Source organism: Anolis sagrei, chromosome 7 (genome assembly GCF_037176765.1).
Source record: "Anolis sagrei isolate rAnoSag1 chromosome 7, rAnoSag1.mat, whole genome shotgun sequence".
NCBI classification, from domain to species: Eukaryota; Metazoa; Chordata; class Lepidosauria; order Squamata; family Dactyloidae; genus Anolis; species Anolis sagrei.
In genome coordinates this window covers 43,406,966-43,432,852 of record NC_090027.1, presented here as the reverse complement: position 1 = coordinate 43,432,852, position 25,887 = coordinate 43,406,966, and the positions used below count along the sequence as shown (strand labels likewise).

The window sequence follows — 25,887 nt, the reverse complement described above, 5'->3', positions numbered from 1 at the left end:
GGTGAACTATAAATCCCAGCAACTACAACTCCCAAATATTAAAGTCTATTTTCCCCAAACTCCACCAGTGTCCACATTTGGGGATATTGAGCATCTGTGCCAAGTTTGATCCAGATCCATCCTAGCTTGACTCTCTGGATGTAGGTGAACTAAAACTTCCAAACTCAAGGTCAATGCCCACCAAACTCTTCCAGTATTTTCTGTTGGTCACGGGAGTTCTATGTGCCAAATTTGGTTCAATCCCATCACTGGTGGAGTTCATAATGCTCTTTGATTATAGGTGAACTATAAATCCAAGCAGCTACATCTCCCAAATGACAAAATCCACCCCCCCCCAAAAAAAAACCCTCACCAGTATTCAAATGTGGGTATATCGAGTATTTGTGCCAAATTTGGTCCAGTGAATTAAAATGCATCCTGCATATCAGGTATTTATATTACGATTTATAACAGTAGCAAATTTACAGTTATGAAAGTAGTAACGAAAATATTATTGTTGGGGGTCACCACAACATGAGGAACAGCATTAAGGGGTCATGGCATTAAGAAGGTTGAGAACCACTGGTATAGACTAAGGGTTTCCCTTTCCCCATGCATAGAGGTGGCCTGGCTGTTGTTGCCTGTAGGCACCCTCTGTTTGGGATGTGTTGACTGGCACTTGATTGTTTGTTGTCTGGGGTTCCCCTGTTTCTTTATTTACTGTCTTGATTCTCTTGTTTTTAAATACAGGGAACTAGATTGTGCTCATTTTCATGGTTTCCTCCTCTCTGTTGAAATTGTCCACATGCATTACAGTTGGAATGTTATATATCTAATTTCTTCTTTCCTCTCTGTTTCCACTCTCATTCTGATTGGTTTAACATGGATATTGCAAGCCTTTTTGAATCTGACTTCTGCCTTCTTACATTTTTTGGTATGGAGAGTGTGTGGTGTGTGCTTTGAGATCCCTCTCTGCTTGTGTGTCAGGAGAAATGTCGTGACTGAGTTTTCCCCTTTCTTGAAACCTTAGAAGAGATGGGTGTTGGAGTAGCTCAGACCCAGTTCTTGATTACTAAGAAATGCAGTTGTTTCTTATTATTGTAAACTAGCTGTCCCCTGCCACACGTTGCTGTGGCCCACATGGGGGTTCTGTGTGGGAGGTTTGGCCCAATTCTATCGTTGGTGGGGTTCAGAATACTTTTTTACTGTAGGTGAACTATAAATCCCAGCAACTACAACTCCCAAATGTCAAGATTCTATTTTCCCCAAACTCCACCAGTGTTCACATTTGGGCATATTGACTATTCTTGCAGAGTTTGGTCCAGATCCATCATTGTTTGAGTCCACAGTGATCTCTGGATGGAGGTGAACTACAACTCCCAAACCAAAGGACCCACCAAACACTTCCAGTATTTTCTGTTGGTCATGGAAGTTCTGTGTGCCAAGTTTAGTTCTATTCCATTGTTGGTGGGGTTCAGAATGCTCTGTGATTGCAGGTGAACTATAAATCCCAGCAACTGCAACTCCCGAATGTCAAGATCCTATTTTCCCCAAACTCCACCAGTGTTCACATTTGGGCATATTGAGTATTCGTGTAGTTTGGTCCAGATCCATTCTTGTTTGAGTCCGCAGTGATCTCTGGATATGAACTACAACTCCAAAACCAAAGGACACTGCCCACCAAAACCTTCGAGTATTTTCTGTTGCTCATGGGAGTCCTGTGTGCCAAGTTTGGTTCAATTCCATCATTGGTGGGGTTCAGAATGCTCTTTGATTGTAGGTGAACTATAAATCCCAGCAACTACAACTCCCAAATGAAAAAATCAATTTTTTTTGAGTGAAGGGCATACATTGGGTTGTTATGTGTCTTGTGTCCAAATGTGGTGCCAATTCGTCAAGTGGTTTTTGAGTTCTGTTAATCCCACAAACTAACATTACATTTTTATTTATATAGATAATTGTTATTATATTATTGTTATTATTATTATTATTATCATCAGAATAATAGAATCATAGAATCCTAGAGTTGGAAGAGACCTCATGGGCCATCCAGTCCAACCCCATTCTGCCAAAAAGCAGGAATATTGCATTCAAATCACCCCTGACAGAGGGCCATCCAGCCTCTGTTTAAAAGCTTCCAAAGAAGGAGCCTCCGCCACACTCCAGGGCAGAGAGTTCCACTGCTGAACGGCTCTCACAGTCAGGAAATTATTATTATTATTCTTTTGCATTATTACCTACCTGAGATTGGGGCAAATACAACTCTTGGGTATCCCTCTCACTTCCAGTTTAATAGATCATTTTTATTTATATAGATAAACCTTTTGGGATTTTGAAAGGCTGGACTCCGCAATTTCACCTCCTAAGCTCTGAATTCTTTGCAGCCACGTCACACGGCACCTTCACGCTCTGTGAGCAGTTGCTCCACTTTTGTATCCTGTTTGTTTGTGGATGCTCTGCTTTATATTTTAGAGTAGTTTTCCTCTAACTGTCTTCTCTCCATTTCTTTTCAGGGACGGTTGTCATTTTTGCCAAAGAATCTGCTTCGGAAACAGGTAGGGTTTGTCCCAGTTCCTATGGGGAGGGAAAGCTGGACTCTCTAAGCTCCACCGTCCATTAAACTGGACTGAGCAAGACCTCCGTCAGGATGACCGACATCCACCGAGGCTGTTGTGTGGGTGATGCCAGGGGCCAGAATCGAAAGTCTCTTTCCCTCATCCCCAAAATGCACAGATTGGGTCTGATTCAGGAGGCAGGTCCCTGATGAGGCTTTATTTATTTATCGTGTCATCAGCAACCAAACATTTCTATTATATTTTTAACAAAAACAAACAAACAAACAGACAAAACACAGAATTTGCAAGCCTGGTAGTTGATTAAATGTCCTTTGACCAGTATCTGGCCACTTGGAGTGCTTCTGGTGTTTCCGCAAGAAGGTCCTCCCTTGTGCATGTGGCAGGGCTCAGGGTGCATTGCAGCAGGTGGTCTGTGGTTTGCTCCTCTCCGCACTCGCATGTCGCGGACTCCACATTGTGGCCCCATTTATTGAGGTTGGCTCTGCATCTCGTGGTTCTGGGTTTGAGCCTGCCACTTTTGGACTCTCGCTTGCTGAGGTGTTCCAGCGAGTGTCTCTGTAGATCTTAGAAAACTATTTCTTGATTCAGGTTGTTGATGTGCTGGCTGATACCCAAACAGGGGATGGGCTGGAGATGTCTCTGCCTTGGTCCTTTCACTATTGGCTGCTACTTCCCAGCGGATGTCAGGTGGTGCAATACCGGCTAAACAGTGTAATTTCTCCAGTGGTGTAGGGCGCAGACACCCCGTGATAATGCGGCATGTCTCATTAAGAGCCACATCCACTGTGTTAGCGTGGTGAGATGTGTTCCACACTGGGCATGCATACTCAGCAGCAGAGTAGCATAGCGCAAGGGCAGATGTCTTCACTGTGTCTGGTTGTGATCCCCAGGTTGTGCCAGTCAGCTTTCGTATGATATTGTTTCTAGCGCCCACTTTTTGCTTGATGTTCAGGCAGTGCTTCTTGTAGGTCAGAGCACGGTCCAGAGTGACTCCCAGGGATTTGGGTGTGCTGCAAGGCTCCAATGGGATTCCTTCCCAGGTAATCCTCAGAGCCTGATGAGGCTGATTCTGTGTAAATGGAGACACCTGAGGTGGCTTGGTGTTGTGGCTCAGCCTGAGCATGGGCTTTCTGAGCCTGAGTTTCCTCAGGACGAGAATGATGGGTTACATTTTCTGCATATGTCCCTGTTGTTGAGGCAGACAGTGTTGATTTTGAAGCACCTCAGTTTCCCAGGGAAAAAAAACATTGTTTTAGAAGACAGTCATGATTTCGATTCACAGCTGCAGGTGGAGGAGTTGGCTGTACCTTCTGTGAATTCAGGGCATATTGATTCCCAGGCAGGCAAGTCGCAAGATAATGAGGGATCCGGTCTTGAAAGTAATGAGGATCTGCTTAGGGAGGACCGTTTGCAATTAAAGTTATGCCGTAGCACTCGGCTTGCAAACAAGCAGGAAGGTCGAGGGCAACGTAATGCTTTCATGCTAGCAAAGCAAATTTAATGATCTGTTTGAAGGCAACTCCTTGTCAGAGTAACTTTGCTCACACCCTGTGAACTTCCTGGAAATCTCCTCAGCTTTAAGGGGAAAGCTGTCAGCTCTTTGGGACTTTAGTTTTGTATAATAATAATAATAATAATAATAATAATAATAAACCTTTATTTATACCCTGCTACCATCTCCCGGAGGACTCGGTGCGGCTTACAAGAGGCCGAGTCCAAATACATTAATACAGCACAACACAGCAATACAGACAATAAATCAACTCATAACAAAGCAATAAACAATAACAGTAACACCACAACGCATTAAAAACCTATGGCAGGGCCAAATGTAATAATTAAAATTTTAAAATACTGGGCATGACAAGGAGACATATAACTAGGATGGGTATTTGGAGAGAGATGGAGCGAGCAGACAATCCTAGATCATTAGTAAAGTGCGATTAGGGACATGTTGCTTAGGGTTTCCCTATTCTGAGAAGGCACACTGGAACAACCATGTTTTCAAGCTCCTCTTAAAGACTGGTATATTGTGTCCAATTCTGGGCACCACAATTCAAGAGAGATATTGACAAGCTGGAATGTGTCCAGAGGAGGGCGACTAAAATGATCAAGGGTCTGGAGAACAAGCCCTATGAGGAGCAGCTTAAGGAGCTACTGGGCATGTTTAGCCTGAAGAAGAGAAGGCTGAGAGGAGACATGATAACCATGTATAAATATGTGAGAGGAAGCCACAGGGAGGAGGAGGAGGGAGCAAGCTTGTTTTCTGCTTCCTTGGAGACTAGGACGCAATGGAGGAATGGCTTCAAACTACAAGAGAGGAGATTCCATCTGAACATGAGGAAGAACTTCCTGACTGTGAGAGCCGTTCAGCAGTGGAACTCTCTGCCCCGGAGTGTGGTGGAGGCTCCTTCTTTGGAAGCTTTTAAGCAGAGGCTGGATGGCCATCTGTCAGGGGTGATTTGAATGCAATATTCCTGCTTCTTGGCAGGGGGTTGGACTGGATGGCCCATGAGGTCTCTTCCAACTCTTTGATTCTATGATTCTATGATTCTATGATTCTATGACTGCCAAAGTTGGGGCATGCCTAATGTCCTTGGGGAGCGAGTTCCAGAGTCGAGGGGCCACCACCGAGAAGGCCCTGTCCCTCGTCCCCACCAATCGCGCTTGCGATGGAGGTGGGATCGTGAGTAGGGCCTCTCCAGATGAACGAAGAGATCGTGTCGGTTTGTACACAGAGATGCGGTCACGCAGGTAGGCGGGTCCCAAACTTCGTTCCTGGGACTTTGTCATGATGCCATGGATTCTGGTTTGAGCAATGCTTTTGGATTATATTCATGTTATTTGCTTTTGGACCTTGGGAGCTTTGCCTTGCATTTGAGATCCTGTTTTGACTTTTGAACTTCAGCTACCATATTTCTATGTTTTTGATTTTACCTTTCTTCAATAAACTAAAAAACCTACAGCCCTGGTGTGTGGTGTTGTTCTGAGCAAGGTGAATCTATCTTGAGTTGTGACACTTGGCCTCCAGGGCTGCTCCTTCCCTCTCTCCTCCTCTCTCTCACCCCCCTTTTTAGGGCTGTCCATCAAGGTGAAGCAGAATGGAAGGAACGTCACCCTGCGCTGTGTTGGAGGGAGCGAGCCGTTCAAGTGGAAGAAGGACGGGGTCCCCTTGGAGCGCCACAAGGGAGAGGAGCTGCCCTTGGGCTCTGCCATGGACGACCCCAGAGGCTCCTTCTCCTGCGAGTCTGGAGTCCAGACAGCCTCCCTGCAGGTCTTCTTCCGGAGTGAGTGTGCCTGTTGTCTTCCTCCTCTGTCGTCTCCCAAAGAGGCCACAAGAGTGGCGCCCCGGAATATGGGACCCAAGGCCTGTACTCCTTGGCGAGAGGCACTGTTATAGAGCAGGAATTTAGGGGCCTTTGCCAGGAGGCAGAAACCAATTAGACTCATCAAAGAGTTCTTTTTCCCTGGTGAGACAGAGAAGCACCCAATCCCTGATTTTTCAAATAAAAGGTCTCACCAAGTTGAAGGAAGTGCCACCGAGATATTTTATTTGCGATTAAGCTGAAAAGGATGCAGAGCAGCAATCATTCGCCAAGCAGAGCATGTGGTTACAGAAGTAAAGGCCATTTTTTATAGAAAATACAGAGTTGTGAGTTTCAAAATTCCCCCTCCCCCCTCCCGCCCAGCTCGAAGGGGATTGGCTGACGCGCAAACAGCTGGGAGGAGGCTTGGCCGTCCCCCATGCATCAGGACCAATCACAGGGCTTTCGTGGGGTGTCAGAGCCTATCAGGAGGCTCCTGCTGCCTTGATGCTCCAGCAAATCAGAAAGGAGGGAGGCGGGATGAAGGGAGACAATGCATTCTGGAGTGGATTATGACAAGATTGTCCCTGAGGCTTAGCGAGATCCAGGTAGGGGGTCTGCCAGCCAAGCCATTCTATTGTGTTCATGAGTGAAGGCAATAAACATATGTTAAAGAAATCCGAGTTTTCCTGTCGCCATCAGATATGACACAAAGGGGAAGACTTGGGTGGAAGTTTTTTTGTGGAGAAGTTTGAAAGAAAAATGGCTTGGAGGAAAAGAGCACTTTCCTAAGGTCATATTCCCTCCATTGTTATATGATTAAAAAGTCTGCCAAACAGAAATCCTAATGATGGCCCAACTCCGAAGTCAAAAGGATTCCCTTTACTATTGTCCATGCAAAGAATGTCCAAAGAGAAGGGTCTTTTCCTGATCGCTGATGGCCTTTCCAGAGGCAGGGCAGCTTCCTTGTAGAGTTCCCCCAAGGAGAGGGGAAGGGGGCAAAAGGGTCAGGACAAGGTCAAATACATGAAGGGAAATATCGAAATACAGGAGAAAATATGAAAATATAGAAATCATAACACAGAGAGTAAACCCAACTACCGTCCCCCCCAGTGTCCATAGTTCGTATTATTCATAGGAAGGTCCATAAAGGGAAATATATCCCTGAGGGGGAAAGAGAGTCCCTTGTTTGTGAGGTGGGGGACCCTCAGGAGCCCAGGTGTGCCTCACATGGGAAAATTCAATTACTTTTGTGGCATGATTTTCAGTAATAAATGGGTTACTTTCTGCTGTAAACATATGAAAATAGAGCATAAAGCCTTGGTTAAATGATACCCACCAAACTGACCAAGGCTTAACCCTTATTATCCAGCCTGATGTCCTTGCTCTTAGCAAAACTATAAGTTACTATCTCTCATGGGGGGGGGGGGGTCATGTTCGACTTCAATCCCACATCTCCACTCCAGTCACTGGGACTGCAAACTCCCTCCAAATATACACAATATATATGTTTCTCTTTAATGTTGCTTGCAAGGCAAAGTGTCTTAATAAAAATAATTGATTGTAGCCAAATTGTTGTCTTAATGTTAGCAAACAAGGCACTGACAATGATGAGAGGAAGTCATCATTTCCTTGCTTTCTTCTTCCTTTCTTTTGAGTGTAACCTGGGGCTTCTCTCACCAAAACTTCTCTCACTGAGGCCTACCTCACACTGAGGTCTACTAACACTGAGGCTTTCCTCACACAGAAAAGCTTAAGTGGCTGAGGGGGGAAAGGAAAGGGCCTGAGTCATTCTTTCCTTCCTTTCTTCTTTTCTTTTGAGTGTAACCTGGGGCTTCTCTCACCAAAACTTCTCTCACTGAGACCTACCTCACACTGAGGCTTTCCTCACACTGAAAAGCTTAAGTGGCTGAGGGGGGAAAGGAAAGGGCCTGAGTCATTCTTTCCTTCCTTTCTTCTTCTTTTCTTTTGAGTGTAACCTGGGGCTTCTCTCACCAAAACTTCTCTCACTGAGACCTACCTCACACTGAGGCTTTCCTCACACTGAAAAGCTTAAGTGGCTGAGGGGGGAAAGGAAAGGGCCTGAGTCATTCTTTCCTTGCTTTCTTCTTCCTTTCTTTTGAGTGTAACCTGGGGCTTCTCTCACCAAAACTTCTCTCACTGAGGCCTGCCTCACACTGAGGCCTAATAACACTGAGGCTTTCCTCACACTGAAAAGCTTAAGTGGCTGAGGGGAGAAAGGAAAGGGCCTGAGTCATTCTTTCCTTCCTTTCTTCTTCCTTTCTTTTGAGTGTAACCTGGGGCTTCTCTCACCAAAACTTCTCTCACTGAGGCCTGCCTCACACTGAGGTCTACTAACACTGAGGCTTTCCACACACTGAAAAGCTTAAGTGGCTGAGGGGGGAAAGGAAAGGGCCCGAGTCATTCTTTCCTTCCTTTCTTCTTCCTTTCTTTTGAGTGTAACCTGGGGCTTCTCTCACCAAAACTTCTCTCACTGAGGCCTACCTCACACTGAGGTCTACTAACACTGAGGCTTTCCTCACACAGAAAAGCTTAAGTGGCTGAGGGGGGAAAGGAAAGGGCCTGAGTCATTCTTTCCTTCCTTTCTTCTTTTCTTTTGAGTGTAACCTGGGGCTTCTCTCACCAAAACTTCTCTCACTGAGACCTACCTCACACTGAGGCTTTCCTCACACTGAAAAGCTTAAGTGGCTGAGGGGGGAAAGGAAAGGGCCTGAGTCATTCTTTCCTTCCTTTCTTCTTCTTTTCTTTTGAGTGTAACCTGGGGCTTCTCTCACCAAAACTTCTCTCACTGAGACCTACCTCACACTGAGGCTTTCCTCACACTGAAAAGCTTAAGTGGCTGAGGGGGGAAAGGAAAGGGCCTGAGTCATTCTTTCCTTGCTTTCTTCTTCCTTTCTTTTGAGTGTAACCTGGGGCTTCTCTCACCAAAACTTCTCTCACTGAGGCCTGCCTCACACTGAGGCCTAATAACACTGAGGCTTTCCTCACACTGAAAAGCTTAAGTGGCTGAGGGGAGAAAGGAAAGGGCCTGAGTAATTCTTTCCTTCCTTTCTTCTTCCTTTCTTTTGAGTGTAACCTGGGGCTTCTCTCACCAAAACCTCTCTCACTGAGGCCTGCCTCACACTGAGGTCTACTAACACTGAGGCTTTCCACACACTGAAAAGCTTAAGTGGCTGAGGGGGGAAAGGAAAGGGCCTGAGTCACTCTTTCCTTCCTTTCTTCTTCCTTTCTTTTGAGTGTAACCTGGGGCTTCTCTCACCAAAACCTCTCTCACTGAGGCCTGCCTCACACTGAGGTCTACTAACACTGAGGCTTTCCTCACACTGAGGAAAGCTTAAGTGGCTGCAGGGGGGAAAGGAAAGGGCCTGAGGCTGTTGGGAATGATGGGAGTTGGAGTCCAAAACACCTGGAGGACCAAAGTTGGCCCAGGCCTGTATTAGAGCATTTGAGTGTCCCAAATGTAAGGAGAGGAAGTGCTCGCAGCTGCAGAGGGAGGTCGAACGGTGGCCCCACGGAGGAGCCCTACCATGCTTTGCTCCCCACATCTCCCCTGCTTTCTGTTCGTGGGCCATTGGTGTGTGCTGACCCTTGCTCAGCAATGTCCCCTCTCTGCCCCACAGTGTGCCAGAACTGCATCCTCCTCGATGCCCCCACCATCCTGGGGATTGGGATAGCCAGCCTCGTGGCCACCCTGTTCCTGGCCGTTGCCGTCTTCTGCCTGGCTGTGGAGGAGCCCGGCCTCCGATCTCAAGGTGAGAGAGGTGGGCAGCAGAGGCAGGTGGGTGGGCACTGGATGGGATGGGAAGCCTTCACCCTTCTCCTTGGTGGGGTGCCTGGCAACAGAGACACTCCCAGACATCTCCCTGGGCAGCAGAAAGGCTGCTTTGTCTGTCGTAATGGGACTCCCTTCCCTATGGGGCCTCCACAAAGGGGTCAGTGTGGAGGGCACGCTCCTCTTGCCTCTGCCTGGCTCCAGAGAGCTGCCTTCCCCTTGGCTGACCCGGCCTTTCCCAGGGTCTAAGGTTTCCTCTTCTCTCGTTTGTCCTTTCTCTCCTTTTGTCAGCATCCGATAAGCAGAACCTGCTGGCCAACGAGCAGCTCTATCAGGTGAGTGCATCGGTTGCCGCAAGGCTGGCTTCGGCCTCCCTGCCATTGTGGAGCCATTGGCTGGGCTGTTCATCCCATGCTTGGGGAGGCCCCCAGCAACGCCTGCCTTTGCCCCAGACGTTGGTGGCTTGGCTCAGCCTCTGACCTTGCAAGGCTGGCCTTGGCTCCTCCAGCTCTGTCCTGGGCTTGGATCTTGAGTAATGGCTTCGGTCAGTGTTTCTCAACCTTCCTAATACCGCGACCCCTTAATACAGTTCTTCATGTTGTGATGACCCCCAAACATAACATTATTTTATTTATTTATTTATTAATTATTTGAACTTCTATGCCTCCACTCCCCTGGGACTCGGAGCGGCTTACAAGAATGACTGAGATCTAACACAATTTAAAAGCTATTTAAAACTATTTAAAAACAGCAATATCAAACATTAAAAGCCTGTCGAAACAGGCACGGAGTTCAGGTGGCAGAGTATTCCAGAGAGATGGTGCCACTGCTGTGAAGGCTCTGCGTCTGGTCTTGACACTGGGAATTTCCAATAGATCTTGACACTGGGGACTTCCAATAGATCTTGGTCCTCAGAACGGAGGGATCTCTGGGGTTGGTAAGGGGGGAGGCGGTCCCTCAGGTACCTTGGCCCCAGACCATGCAAGACCTTCAAGGTGAGTCCCATCCCTTTGAAAGTGATCCGGTGCTCAATTGGTAACCAATGCAGCTGCACTTTCAAAGGGATGGTACTCACCTGTAAGGTCTTGCATGGTCTGGGGCCGATGTACCTGAGGGACCGCCCCCTCCCAACCCCAGAGATCCCTCCGTTCTGAGGACCAAGATCTATTGGAAGTCCCCAGTGTCAAGATCTATTGGAAATTCCCAGTGTCAAGACCAGACGTGATGTGACCAGGGTGATGTGGCATCTCATCGGAATTCCCGCAAGAAGCCGAGCAGCTGCATTTGGTACCAACTTGAGCTTCCGGATCACCGACAGAGGAAGGCCAATGTAGAGGGCGTTACAGTAGTCCAGTCTGGAGATGACCGTAGCCTGGATCACCGTAGCCAGGTCGTCCCTGGACAGGGAGGGGTCAGCCGTCTAGCCTGCCGCAGGTGAAAGAAAGAAGGCGGTTCTGCTCACGGCGAAGAGAGACCTGGGCCTCCATCCTCAGCAGAGGGTCCAAGAGGATTCCCAGACTATTTTGCTACTTCATAACTGTCATTTTGCTCCTGTTATGAATGGTGCTGCAATTATCTGATAAGCAGGGTGTATTTTCACTGGATCACATTTGGCACAAATACCCAATATGCCCAAATTTGCATAGTGGTGGGATTGGGAGGAGGGGGGTTGATTGATTGATTCTGTTATTTGGGAGTTCGAGTTGTTGGGATTTGTAGTTCACCTACAATCTGAACTCCACCAATGATGAAATTGAATCAAACCTGGCACACAAAACTCCCATGGCCAACAGAAAACACTGGATACGTGTCTTGTGTCCAAACAGACCTTAACATTTGGGAGCTGTAGTTGCTGGGATTTATAGTTCACCTACAATCAAAGATCATTCTGAATTCTACCAACAATGGAATTAAACCAAACTTGGCAGGCAGAACTCCCATGAGTAACGGAAAATACTGGAAGGGTTTGGTGGGCATTGACCTTGAGTTTGGAAGTTGTAGTTCACCTATATCCAGACAGCACTGTGGACTCAAACAATGATGGATTTGGACCAAACTTGGCACAAATACTCAATATGCCCAAATGTGAACACTGGTCGAGTTTGGGGAAAATAGACCTTGACATTTGGGAGTTGTAGTTGCTGGGATTTATATTTCACCTACAATCAAAGAGCATTCTGAACTCCACCAATGATGGAACTGAACCAAACCTGGCACACAAAATTCCCATGGCCAACAGAAAACACTGGAAGGGTTTGGTGGGCATTGACCTTGACTTTGGGAGTTGTAGTTCACCCACATCCAGAGAGCACTGTGGACTCAAACAATGATGGATCTGGACCAAACTTGGCACGAATTCTTAATATGGCCAAATGTGAACACTGATGGAGTTTGGGGAAACTAGACCTTGACATTTGGGAGTTGTAGTTGCTGGGATTTATAGTTCACCTACAATCAAATAGCATTTTGAACTCCACCAAGGATGGAATTGAATCAAACTTGACACACAGAACTCCCATGACTAACAGGAAATACTGGAAGGGTTTGGTGGGTATTGACTTTGAGCTGTGGAGTTGTAGTTCACCTATATCCAGACAGCACTGTGGACTCAAACAATGATGGATTTGGACCAAACTTGGCACAAATACTCAATATGCCCAAATGTGAACACTGGTAGAGTTTGGGGAAAATAGACCTTGACATTTGGGAGTTGTAGTTGCTGGGATTTATAGTTCACCTACAATCAAAGAGCATTCTGAACCCTACCAATGATTGAATTGGGCCAAATTTCCCACACACAACCTCCATGACCAACAGAAAATACTATGTTTTCTGGTGGTCTTTGGTGACCCCTCTGACACCCCCTCGTGACCCCTCCAGGTTGAGAAACCCTGTCATTGGGCTTGTTCTCCAGACCCTTGATCATTTGAGTCACCCTCCTCTGGACACATTCCAGCTTGTCAATATCTCTCTTCAATGGTGGTGCCCAGTGAATGGCACTCCTGACTAAGGAGTTGGTCTCTTCCAACTCTACGATTCTATGATTCTATGATCTTGCTCTTTCGTGGCCTCTTCTGTGGCCCCAATGGCATTCTGTCTTTGGTCCCTAACCATAATCCTTGGGTGCCTCCTGCTCTTCTCGGCCGTTCCTTGAGCATTGCTTAACGCAGGCCTCTCTTCCCCACCAGCCTCTTGGAGAACGCAACAATGGGCAATACAGCCACGTCGGGGTTGCCAAGACGCGCCACCGGTGAAAATGGGACGCAGGAGGAGAACACCCAGTTTGCCCTTGGCGTTCCTGATGATCTCTTCAACTCGTGCGGACCACCGGGCAACAACTATCCTTGCTTCTTTTACCAAGACTCCCAGATGGGAAATGGCTTCAGGCAGTAGAATAGGAAGCCAAACATACCGTATATACTCGAGTATAAGCCTAGTTTTTCAGCCCCCTTTTTTAGGCTGAAAAAGCCCCCCTCGAGTCAAAGTTATTTATTATTTTACTCTGTTATTACTATTATTTTTATTACATTTATTATTTTCCTCTGGTACGGCTGTACCAAAAGCTCCAACTTCCTTTTCTTTCTTTGAGTGTTTGCATGTATTCCAAAGTTCCATGCATTTTGCAATAAGGTGGCTTCCCTTGGTTTGCAATCATAGGGCCTATGACCCATCAATCATTGTTAAGTTTTGGTTCCGCCCCTTTCCCCAGGGCTCTGGGAGGAGAGAGAGCCATTTTAGGTCAGTCTTGCATTGGAAAGCTTATGTTGGGGTTCAACCTCTGTGTGAACCTGATTCTCTGATTGTATTTCCAACTGAGCAAGCCACCGAACATGTATCTCTCCCTGATTGTGTTGAAACTGTTGTTGATGCTGAGGTCAGTGGCGGGGAAAGTGAAACTAAACAGCCTGATGAAAATGTTTTGGAATCCAGCCGCGATAGCTCTCCAGAGGAAATCACACCTGGGTTTTTTAATGAGGATCGGAGGGAACAGATAGCTAGAGACAGGAGTGATTCACAGTTTCTACGAAGGTCAAATAGATTACAGGAGAGACAGGCCCAGGCTTCAAAGTCAAGGGGCGTTTCAAGGAATCGTTTCTTTGGTTTAAGGGGTCTCCCCCCGGTTGTCTCGTTAGATCAAGCAACGTTTTAGACTGCGGCTGTGCCTTGGCAGAATTCCTGTGTTCCATGGCCGGTAATCCCAGAGGCTTCTAGTTTTCAAGTACACGGTTAGTGAGATGCTAACAGGTTCCTGGTTTTTGTATTGTGGTTTTTGGAATTTTGCTCAAGTTCAGAGATTTTCATGACTGCTGTGTTTCTATGGTGGCTTTTTGACTTTGCATTTACCTTTCTTTTGTAACCAATTTTTCATCAATAAAAAAGGATTGTTTTTCCTGCAGTCCAGTGTGGTGGATTTAATCTTATGGTCTCTTTTCCTGATCTGGGATGCAACAGCTTAGCTACAGGACGTGGATTAGCTCCACCTGTAGAGAAGCTTCGTTTCTCACAGCATCCGGGGGACATTCCGGTTCCAAAGGACTCCAGCTGGAGCATCTGCAAAGCCTTGACTGGTCGGTGTGCTCGGGACCCAAGAAGCAGTTTGGAGCTGGGAGTAGAGCCCACACCAGCAAAGTTTAGAAAGTAGATTGCCCAAGGAGGGGTTAAAAAGGGTTTTCCTCTTAAAGAAAAGAAACAGTTCATGAAGCCAGTTGCCTGTCCCTTGTGGACAAGATTAAGAAAGCCACCCGTTGATTCAAAGCCTTGAAGCATTTGTTTAATTTGTTGAAGATCTAAGAAGTATTTGATTGTTTGTTGAAGACTTAATCAATAATAAAGGACTTTGTTACACCTTCCAAGCTTCTAAAGACTTTTGTATTATTGGTATTATTACATTTGCATTATTGTACTCTATTATTTTATCACATTTATTTTACTCTATTAATTATTATTATTATTACATTTATAATTTTTACTTTAGTATTATTGCTAATACTCTATTTATTATTATTATTATTATTGCTTTATTATTGTTGTTATTACATTTATTGTTTTTATTACATATTATTTTTATTACTATTATTTTTATTACATTTATTAAATTTTATTACTATTATTTTTATTACATTTATTATTTTCCTCTATTATTATTTTATTACATTTACTTTACTCTAATTATTATTATTATTATTATTATTATTACATTTAAATTTTTACTTTAGTATTATTGCTATTATATTTATTATTTTACTCTATTATTGGCATTATTACATTTGCATTATTTTACTCTATTATTATTTTATGACATTTATTATTCTATTTTATTATTGTTATTACATTTATCATTTTACTTTCTTTATTATTATTGGAAGGATACGTAAGCATATTGACACTGAAAAAGGTTAGAATAATGGTTTAATCAAAGTGGGTCAGACTTATTTTAAATTACAGTTTTATGTAAACATTGAGAAGCATTTAACCTACTGTCTCCTCAATTAGGGCCAAGGTTGGAGCCATGGCCCTAAAATCAGCAATGGGGAGTCAGCAATCTGCACAAAGTGCTTTCCGAAGTACGATATTGACTCACGCGGCACCCTTTCTGCCTCGGCGGGGGCGTTGTTTGCGCCTCTCTCGAAATGCAGCTGCACTTGCACTCCAACCACATCCTGTGGAACATGCACAGAGAGCAGGGGAGATGTGGGGAGCAAAGCGTGGTAGGGCTCCTCCGTGGGGCTACCGTTCGGCCTCCCTCTGCAGCTGCGTGCGCTTCCTCTCCTTACATTCAGGACATTCAAATGCTCTAATACAGGCCTGGGCCAACTTTGGCCCTCCAGGTGTTTTGGACTCCAACTCCCATCATTCCCAACAGCCTCAGGCCCTTTCCTTTCCCCCCTCAGCTGCTTAAGCTTTCCTCAGTGTGAGGAAAGCCTCAGTGTTAGTAGACCTCAGTGTGAGGAAAGCCTCAGTGTTAGTAGACCTCAGTGTGAGGCAGGCCTCAGTGAGAGAAGTTTTGGTGAGAGAAGCCCCAAAAGAAAGGAAGAAGAAAGCAAGGAAAGAATGACTTCCTCTCATCTTATTCGGCAGTACTGCGTCATTATCGGTGCCTCGTTTGCTAACATTAAGATAACAATTTTAGTAGAGAAGCAGATGGCAGAAACAGAAGAGCTGCCCGCTTCAGGGGAGAGTGCTTGGTCCATCCATGTTCAACATCTACACAAATGACCAGCCACTGCCAGAAGGGACAGAGAGCTTCATCTATGCTAACGATCGTGCCATTACTGCTCAAGCAGGGAGCTTTGAGATGGTAGAACAGAAGCTCTCTGAAGCTCTAGGTGCTCTAACTGCCTATTACAGGGAAAACCAGCTGACTCCTAATCTATCCAAAACACAGACATGTGCCTTTCACCTTAAGAACAGACAAGCATCCCGAGCTCTGAGAATTACCTGGGAAGGAAGGAATCCCACTGGAGCATTGCAGCGCACCCAAATACCTGGGAGTCACTCTGGACCGTGCTCTGACCTACAAGAAGCACTGCCTGAACATCAAGCAAAAAGTGGGCGCTAAAAACAATATCATACGAAAGCTGACTGGCACAACCTGGGGATCACAACCAGACACAGTGAAGACATCTGCCCTAGCGCTATGCTACTCTGCTGCAGAGTATGCATGGCCAGGGCCCCCATCCCGCAGTCAACAAATTTTGAATGCGTCCACTTGAGGTTGGGTGACCGGGACAGAATAATAGGTATTCTGTTAGTGTACCGTCCACCTCGCTGCACTACAGTCTCCTTACCTGAGCTAGCGGGGGTGGTCTCGAGCCTGGCATTGGAGTCTCAGCGGCTCCTTGTGCTGGGGGACTTCAATGTCCATGCCGAGGCGGCCCTTTCAGGAGCGGCTCAGGACTTCATGTCTGCCATGGCAACCATGGGGTTGTCCCAACAAGTATCTGGCCCCACTCACAGTGCAGGACATACATTGAACTTGGTTTTCTGCCAGGGATGGGAGGAAGGTGGCGGTGTCGAGGAGTTGACCATCTCTCCGTTGCCATGGACCGACCACTTCCTGGTCAGATTTAGGCTCACTGCACCCCCTAACCTCTGCAGAGGTGGAGGACCCATTAAATTGGTCCGCCCCAGGAGGCTTATGGATCCAGATGGATTCCTGATGGCTCTTGGGGAGTTTCCCGCCGCCTCGGTAGGTGATCCTGTCGAGGCCCTGGTCGCTCTTTGGAATGGGGAGATGACTAGGGCAATTGACACGATCGCTCCGGAACGTCCCCTCTCAAGTAGCCGAGCTAAACCAGCTCCCTGGTTCACCGAGCAGCTGGTAGTGATGAAGCGAAGGAAGAGGGAACTAGAGAGTGTGTGGCGTTCGGATCCGAGAGAGCCAAATCGAACACGGTTTGTGTCCTTTTTAATGAGAGACTCCCCCCTGGACACATAGAAGACAGGGCAACTTGGAAGGCGTTGAACAGACTGCGCTCTGGCACCACGAGATGCAGAGCCAACCTTCAGAAATGGGGCTACAAAGTTGAATCCACGACATGCGAGTGCAGAGAGGAGCAAACCACTGACCACCTGCTGCAATGCAACCTGAGCCCTGCCACATGCACCAGGGAGGACCTTCTTGCGGCAACACCAGAGGCACTCCAAGGGGCCAAATACTGGTCAAAGGACATTTAATCAACTACCAAGCTTGCAAACTTTGTGTTTTGTCTGTTTGTTAAAAATTTGTTTAAAATGTAATACAATGGTCTGGTTGCTACTGACACGATAAATAAATAAATAAATAAATAAGTAGGCCTCAGTATGAGGTAGGCCTTAGTGAGAGACGTTTTGGTGAGAGAAGCCCCAGATTACACTAAAAAGAAAGGAAGAAGACAGCAAGGAAAGAATGACTTCCTCTCGTCTTATTTGGCAGTACTGTGTCATTATCGGTGTCTCGTTTGCTAACATTAAGACAACATTTTGGCTACAATCAATTCTTTTTATTATGATGCTTTGCCTTGCAAGCAACATTAAAGAGAAACATATATATTGTGTATATTTGGAGGGTGTTCGGAGTCCCAGCGACTGGAGTGGAGATGTGGGGTCTGTCACCAAGGAGGGCACAAGGCCAGCGTGACCAAGGAGGCCTGTGGGCCGCAACACTTGCCTCCCAGGTGGGTCTCTTGACTGGTGTCCATTGCTACTGTCCGATCTCTCTTTCTCTCTTTCTCTCAAAAGGCCCTGCCCCCCAGGCCAGCGTAGACCTCCCGCTGGCCTTTCCGGATGGGCTGCGGGAGCAAAGACAGAGGATGGTGTCAGAAATATTCAAAATTAACTAGGCATTTTTAATTACAAAAATGTGAGTCAAGCCATAAAGGGTTAAATGGATGCAACAACTCAGCAAAAGCTGCAGTTCAGTATAAGCAGGTGTGTCTGTAGCTTAGTAGCACTCAGTGTGAGAGAGGCCTCAGTGTGAGAGAGGCCTCAGTGTGAGGGAGGCCTCAGTGTGAGAGAAGCCTCAGTGTGAGGAAGGCCTAAGTGTGAGAGAGACCTCAGTGTGAGGGAGGCCTCAGTGTGAGGAAGGCCTTTCCAGATGGGCTGGCCTTTCCGGATGGGGTGCGAGAGCAAAGAGGGAAGATGGTGTCAGAAATATTAAAAATTAACTAGGTATTTTTAATTACAAAAATATGAGTCAAGCCCTAAAGGGTTAAATGGATGCAACGACTCAGCAAAAGCTGCAGTTCAGTATAAGCAGGTGTGTCTGTAGTTTAGTAGCAATCAGTGTAAGGGAGGCCTCAGTGTGAGGGAGGCCTCAGTGTGAGGGAAGCTTCAGTGTGAGGGAGGCCTCAGTGTGAGGGAGGCCTCAGTGTGAGAAAAGCCTTTCCAGATGGACTGCGAGAGCAGGTGTGTCTGTAGCTTAGTAGCACTCAGTGTGAGAGAGGCCTCAGTGTGAGGAAGGCCTTTCCAGATGGGCTGGCCTTTCCGGATGGGCTGCGAGAGCAAAGAGGGAAGGTGGTGTCAGAAATATTAAAAATTAACTAGGTATTTTTAATTACAAAAATGTGAGTCAAGCCCTAAAGGGTTAAATGGAAGCAACGACTCAGCAAAAGCTGCAGTTCAGTATAAGCAGGGGTGTCTGTAGCTTAGTAGCACTCAGTGTGAGAGAGGCCTCAGTGTGAAGAAAGCCTCAATGTTAGTAGGCCTCAGTGTGAGGTAGGCCTCAGTGAGAGACGTTTTGGTGAGAGAAGCCCCAGATTAAAGCTCCTGTGTGAAGGCTTCTTTGTGTAAAGCTCCTGTGTAATCGGTGTGAGAAGAAGCTCTGCGAGAGTGAAGCTGTTTATCTCCATGAGAAAGAAGCCCAGTGTGGAAGCAAAGAAGGAAGTATAAAGAACTTTATTTGTGTTAAGGAAATCTTGTTGTTGTAAATAGTGCAACCATATTATTTTGCTGTAAAGGAAAGCCTCCAATGGAAGAGAGAACATTGGTCTGTGTGTTTTCTTTTGTTCTTTGGTGCTGGGTCACACTGTTGCTAATAAGTTACTCTGCTGTATATTTATGGGGAGGGTCTTTTGTGAATAAGCCCACTTGTACAACAGATGGCACCGTCGCTGACATCTTCTTTCAACAGGGAATGCCACCCTCTCTCTCCCCCAAATGGCATTTCCAGAGATCCCCAAGTGGCTGCCTGGGGAGGCTATCATGTCTGGCTTTGCCCCCCAAACCCCTCCAGGCCACAAACTGCATGCCCCCCCCCCCCGGTTGGGACTCATCCTGTGTGTGAACCTGAGCCTGAATCTCTGATTGTATTGCCTAATGCTGATGCTAATGCTGATGCTAATGTTGATGGGCCTAATTAGGATAGTGAGGCTGAAGTGATCAATGAGGACGAGGCTCAAGATGGAGACACTTTGGGCAGTAAAAACCCTACAGGCTTTGTGTTGGAGGCTTCAAGGGAAAAGCCAAGTTCTCATGAGAAAGTTTCTGTCAGACCGAGAGAAGAAGATTAACTCCCTTTTCCTTCTGGCCCGAGCTTGCAAGATAACTTGACACCTGGTCGAGTCAATGATAGCAACCGCAGTTTGGAAATAAGCCAGAACCACAGAGAGGCTCAATGTTTACGTAGGTCTGAGAGAATCCGACAAGTGAAGCCAAAGATTAGAGTTCGTCGGAATCAGTTTTTGGGATTTAAGAGTGGCCGTGAAGGGGATTTCCTCAGACCAAGCATCATTTAGTATCAAGTACAAACCTCCTGGGATTTCCAGTTTCCAGTGGTCTGGTCTCTAAGGGAATTTCTCAAGTGAGATTAGCAGGGGCTAATCTGTTCATGGACTTCTATTGAGAGGTTTCTGGACATTACTTCTTAGAATTTTTTGCAAGCTTTCTGGACATTGCTGTTTGCTGTTTCATTTTGGCTTTTTTAACCTTTGGACTTCAATAAAAAGGATTGTATTTTTCCTAAACCAAGGTGTCTGTAGCTTAGTAGCACTCAGTGTGAGAGAGGCCTCAGTGTGAGGAAGGCCTTTCCAGATGGACTGGCCTTTCCGGATGTGTTAATGGCAAGAGGGCCCTGTCTCCTGCTCTAGGGTGCAACACCCCCTTTCTCCTGGGTGTCCCTCTCTTAGCAGGGGCCTCAGCCCTTGGTGGCCCCCTCATGCCCCCCCCCCCCCCCGTACAAGTCAATCGGATCTTACCTCATAGTCTGGGTTTGGGACGGGTGGGGGGCGGTCCGCTTTTGGTCCTGGAACGGAAATCAAACTGAGTTGGGGGAAGTGGGGCAGTCACTTCCCAGCCCCAATTCTTGAGGAGACCCTCCCTCTAATTGGGCAAAAGGCTTCCTCCTCCTCCCTGCGTGGGCCCCATAGCCCTCCTTGCCCAGCCCTCCTGTTCCCTCTAGAGACCTGGAGATGGAAGGAGAAGTGGCCACTCACCTGAAGGCTTCTCCTGGGTGTCTCCTCCCCGGAAGCGGTTCTTGCGGTCCTTGCAGCAAAAGTAGACCAGGCAGAGGACCCCCAGGGTCAGGAGGAGGTCCGAGACGATGATTCCGGCCAGGAGTCCGAGGCCCAGCTCCACGCAGTCCTCGCAGACTGCAAGAAGGGTCACTCAGTAGGACAACCTGTGGCCCCGCTCTCCCCCGCCCCACCATCACACGCTGTTCCCCCAACATGCCCTTGCCCTCCAGGACTTACCTTTGGCCTGCAGGAAGATCTTGCTGCTTTCACAAGTGAACTCTTCCCCACTCTCAAGGCTCCTCAGGTCACTCTCCTCTGTGAGGGTCAAGGGGTTGGGATGCTCCTGATTCCTACGCCGGAATTTCGCTCCTTCTTTGGGGCAGGTGAGGGTCACGGTGTCCTTCCAGAAATCTACTGTGATCTCTGAAGAGAAGCAGGGGGAAGCAGAGGGAAGAAGGGGAATACTCAATTCTGTCTAAATGAGGCATGGTCCAACTTGGGCCCTCCCTCCAGATGATTTGAACTCCAACTCCCACCATTCTTAACAGCCTCAGCCCCCCCCCCCCCCCCAGCCACTTAAGCTTAACAGAAAAGAGTTAATGGGTCGAAGGCTGTTAGAGTCAGTGAGCAAAAGCTAGTGTCATCCTGGAAAGTGAGAGGTAAACCTCAGTGTGAGAGAAGACGAGTGTGAGAAAGCTCGAGTGTGAAGGCTGCTGTGCGCCTATGCTTGGTCTTCAAATCCATCAATAAACACAAGGCTGGCCCATATGTTTGCAAATTAGAGTCAGTGGGCAACAGCTAGTGTCATCCTGGAAAGTGAGAGGTAAATCTCAGTGTGAGAGAAGACTCGTGTGAGAAAACTCCAGTGTGAAGGCTACTGTGTGCCTATGCTTGGTCTTGAAATCCATCAATAAACATAAGGCTCCCTCGTGTGCTTGCAAATTAGAGTCAGTGGGCAACAGCTAGTGTCATCCTGGAAAGTGAGAGGCAAACCTCAGTGTGAGAGAAGACTTGTGTAAGAAAGCTCCAGTGTGAAGGCTGCTGTGTGCCTATGCTTGGTCTTGAAATCCATCAATAAACCAAGGCTGCCCCATGTGTTTGCAAATTAGAGTCAGTGGGCAACAGCTAGTGTCATCCTGGAAAGTGAGAGGTAAACCTCAGTGTGAGAGAAGACTCATGTGAGAAAGCTCCAGCCTGAAGGCTGCTGTGTGCCCATGCTTGGTCTTGAAATCCATCAATAAACCCAAGGCTTCCCCATGTGTTTGGAAATTAGAGTCAGTGGGCAACAGCTAGTGTCATCCTGGAAAGTGAGAGGTAAACCTCAGTGTGAGAGAAGACTCATGTGAGAAAGCTCCAGTGTGAAGGCTGCGGTGTGCCCATGCTTGGTCTTGAAATCCATCAAGAAACACAAGGCTGCCCCATGTGTTTGGAAATTAGAGTCAGTGGGTAACAGCTAGTGTCATCCTGGAAAGTGAGAGGTAAACCTCAGTGTGAGAGAAGACTCATGTGAGAAAGCTCCAGCGTGAAGGCTGCTGTGTGCCTATGCTTGGTCTTGAAATCCATCAAGAAACCCAAGGCTGCCCCATGTGTTTGGAAATTAGAGTCAGTGGGTAACAGCTAGTGTCATCCTGGAAAGTGAGAGGTAAACCTCAGTGTGAGAGAAGACTCATGTGAGAAAGCTCCAGCGTGAAGGCTGCTGTGTGCCTATGCTTGGTCTTGAAATCCATCAATAAACCCAAGGCTGCCCCATGTGTTTGGAAATTAGAGTCAGTGGGTAACAGCTAGTGTCATCCTGGAAAGTGAGAGGTAAACCTCAGTGTGAGAGAAGACTCATGTGAGAAAGCTCCAGTGTGAAGGCTGCGGTGTGCCCATGCTTGGTCTTGAAATCCATCAAGAAACACAAGTGTTTGCAAACTCTGTGTGTGAAGAGGGCAAGGGGTCACTGGCCTTCCATTGGTCCCCCCAACTCAGCCCCACATTTGCACTGGAAGGGCATCTCCTCCCATAAGCCATGCAGACTGGTCCCAGGACAGAGAAGACTGTGGTGTTTCTTTGCAAAGGAATCGACGAAGGGAGTAGACCATGGATACAGCTCTACGTTGAGACAGATTTGGAAGCATCCCAGTGCTGGAGGAAACCCACCCCAGTTGCCTTTCCCAGTCCACCCAGTGCCCCCTCTTCCCAGAATATGGGCTCTTCAGTCCTCCCAGAATAAGGGCAAGAGGAAGAACCATTCAGAGAAAGCTGCCCAGATCCTTACCGTTGGTGACATCGCCACAAGCAGGGCCAGCTGCAAAGGAAACAGAAAACATCAGTGAGGAGGATGTAGGCATCGCCTGGCAATGGGTCCCGGGAAGAGAACGGAGCTTGCTTCCTCTCGGGGCATTTGGGTCACTGGGATCCTTTGGGGACCTTTATGAACCTGCCACACAAAGAGGGGAGAGCAGGCACATGCACAACACATGGCAGCGTGTTGTGCATGTGCACCCATGGGAGAGCATGTGAGGCTGGAGGGAGGCTCGTACCAGTAAGTGCCTTCTGTGTGGGAAGTTTGGCCCAATTCTATCATTGGTGGGGTTGAGGATGCTCTTTGCTTACGGCTGAACTATAAATCCCTGCAACTACAACTCCCAAATGTCAAGGTCTATTTTCCCCAAACTCCACCACTGTTCACATTTGGGCATATTGACTATTCATGCCAAATTTGCTCCAGATCTATCATTGTTTGACTCCACTGTGCTCTCCGGCTGTAGGTGAACTACAAATCCAAAACTCAAGGTCAATGCCCACCAAACTCTTCTAGTATTTTCTGTTGGTCATGGGAGTTCTGCGTGCCAAGTTTCATTCAATTCCTTTGCTGATGGAGTTCAGAGTTCCCTTTGATTGTAGGTGAACTATAAATCCCAGCAACTACAACTCCCAAATGTCAAGGTCTATTTTCCCCAAACTCCACCACATTTGGGCATATTGAGTATTTATGCCAAGTTTGCTCCAGATCTATCATTGTTTGAATCCACTGTGCACTGTACGTGAACTACAAATCCAAAACTCCAGGTCAATGCCCACCAAACCCTTCCAGTATTTTCTATGGGTCATGGGAGTTCTGGGCACCAAGTTGGGTTCAATTCCATTGTTGGTGGAGTTCAGAATGCTCTTTGATTGTAGGTGAACTATAAATCCCAGCAACCACAACTCCCAAATCACAAAATCAATATCCCATTGTAGTAGACATGTATTTTAATTTTTAAGGTGTTGGAAACTTCATCTCAACATCAAGTAGAACTATAGGTAGGTGAAAGTTTTCCCCTGACGTTAAGTCCAGTCGTGTCCAACTTCTGGGAATTGATCCTCATTTCTAAGCCGAAGAGCCGGCGTTGTCCGTAGACACCTCCAAGGTCATGAGGCCACTAGCATGACCGTATGGAGCGCCATTACCTTCCCACCAGAGCAGTACCCATTGATCTACTCACATTTGCATGTTTTTGAAATGCTAGGTTGGCAGAAGCTGGGGCTGACAGCGGGAGCTCACCCTGCTCTCTGGATTTGAACCAGTTCAACAGCTCAGCGGTTTAACCCGCCGCACCACGGGGAGCTCCAATAACAATGATAGGTTAGGTAGAAGTTTCCCCCTAACACGTCCGACTCTGGGTGTTGGTGCTCATCTCCATTTCTAAGCCGAAGAGCCGGCGTTGTCCGTAGACACCTCCAAGGTCATGTGGCCACTGGCATGACTGCATGGAGCGCCGTTCCCTTCCCGCCAAGACAGTACCTATTGATCTACTCACATGATAATAAAGGGAAAGGTTTCCCCTTGACATTAAGTCTAGTCGGGTCCAACTTTGGAAGGTGGTGCTTATCTCAATTTCTAAGCTGAAGAGCCGGCGTTGTCCGTAGACACCTCCAAGGTCATGTGGCCATCATGACTGCATGGAGCACCGTTCCCTTCCCGCCAAGACAGTACCTATTGATCTACTCACATGATAATAAAGGGAAAGGGTTCCCCTTGACATTAAGTTTAGTTGTGTCCAACTTTGGGAGGTGGTGCTTATCTCAATTTCTAAACCGAAGAGCCAGCGTTGTCCGTAGACACCTCCAAGGTCATGTGGCCAGCATGACTAAACGGAGTGATGCATGGAACTATGAAACCCTAGAAATAGGTACCTTGAGATCCAAAGGTTAGATGGCGAGGCACAGTTAGAATTATTTCATCTCATCACAGAATCATGGATTCACAGATTTGGAAGAGACCACATGGGTCATGTAGTCCAACCCCTATCCAATCCATGCTGTGCTCGAAGGACCCTCATGCCAAGGGGAAGGCGGGCTCAGAGCCGCAATGGCCCTTTCTACAATTACCTTGTTTGGAGTGAGGATCTTGGGGGCACCTCCTTGCCCTTCTGGAAAGGGGTCAACACTTCTGTCCTCCCCCCTAGGACCCCCTCTGCATTGGGGTGCCAACCCCCCCCCCCCCACACACACACACACATTGACTCCCATGGGATGCTCACAGAGTGCGGCGAGAAGGGCCAGCCAGGCTCCGAAAAGGACCCCACAACGACACATCTCCCCTCCGGGCCCTTTTTTTCCGTGGGGTGAAGGGGCCCAAGGACAGAGCCTGTTGTTGGTGATGCGCTCTCTTCTCTCTCTCTTCTCTCTCTCTTCTGCAAGAGCGACAGCCCTGCCAGGAAGTGCAGAAGGAGGGGGCGAAGAGGAGGAGGAAGAGGTAAACATTTGTGTCACCTTCCAACAAGTGGCCCTGATCTCAGCTCTTGAAATGCACACGTTGGAAACAAATGCATTGACGTTCACCCCATGCTCTTCAAAGGATGGCCTTGCAGCTTCATAGCCTGGCTGCTTCCTGCCTGTGGGAATTTGTGTCGCCTTCCAACAAGTGGCCCTGATCTCCGCTCTTGAAATGCATACTTTGGAAACAAATGTGTTGACATTCACCCCATGCTCTTCAAAGGATGGCCTTGCAGCTTCATAGCCTGGCTGCTTCCTGCCTGTGGGAATTTGTGTCGCCTTCCAACAAGTGGCCCTGATCTCAGCTCTTGAAATACACACTTTGGGAACAAATGCATTGACATTCACCCCATGCTCTTCAAAGGATGGCCTTGCAGCTTCATATACTATAATATAGCATTGAGTAGGCTTGAAGCTGCCAAGTCAATCAGTGAGGGGATCTGCATAGAGGTCTGTTGGAAACGAGGCAAGTGGGGTTTGTATATCTGTGGAATGATGTCCAGGGTGGGAGAAAGAACTCTTGTCTGCTGGAGGTCAGTGAGAATGTTTCAATTGGCCAG

General features: G+C 47.3%; 2 protein-coding genes across 2 annotated transcripts; one reads left to right on the top strand and one right to left on the bottom strand.

Moving 5' to 3' along the window:
* The first annotated feature begins 2,415 nt into the window (after positions 1-2,415).
* Positions 2,416-13,124, top strand: CD3D (CD3 delta subunit of T-cell receptor complex). The gene is made up of 5 exons (XM_060787297.2): positions 2,416-2,534; positions 5,633-5,842; positions 9,502-9,633; positions 9,945-9,988; positions 12,842-13,124. The coding sequence occupies exons 2-5, from the start codon at positions 5,770-5,772 to the stop codon at positions 12,905-12,907; spliced, it is 315 nt and encodes a 104-aa protein (XP_060643280.2). The 5' UTR covers positions 2,416-2,534; positions 5,633-5,769; the 3' UTR covers positions 12,908-13,124.
* A 4,496-nt stretch (positions 13,125-17,620) lies between these two features.
* On the bottom strand, positions 17,621-21,800 carry CD3E (CD3 epsilon subunit of T-cell receptor complex). The gene is made up of 5 exons (XM_067470873.1): positions 21,779-21,800; positions 20,822-21,055; positions 20,564-20,719; positions 20,327-20,373; positions 17,621-17,923 (listed from the first exon to the last, which is right to left on the bottom strand). Exons 1-5 carry the CDS (start codon positions 21,798-21,800, stop codon positions 17,867-17,869), a joined length of 516 nt encoding a protein of 171 aa, XP_067326974.1. The 3' UTR covers positions 17,621-17,866.
* Between the last annotated feature and the right edge of the window lie 4,087 nt (positions 21,801-25,887).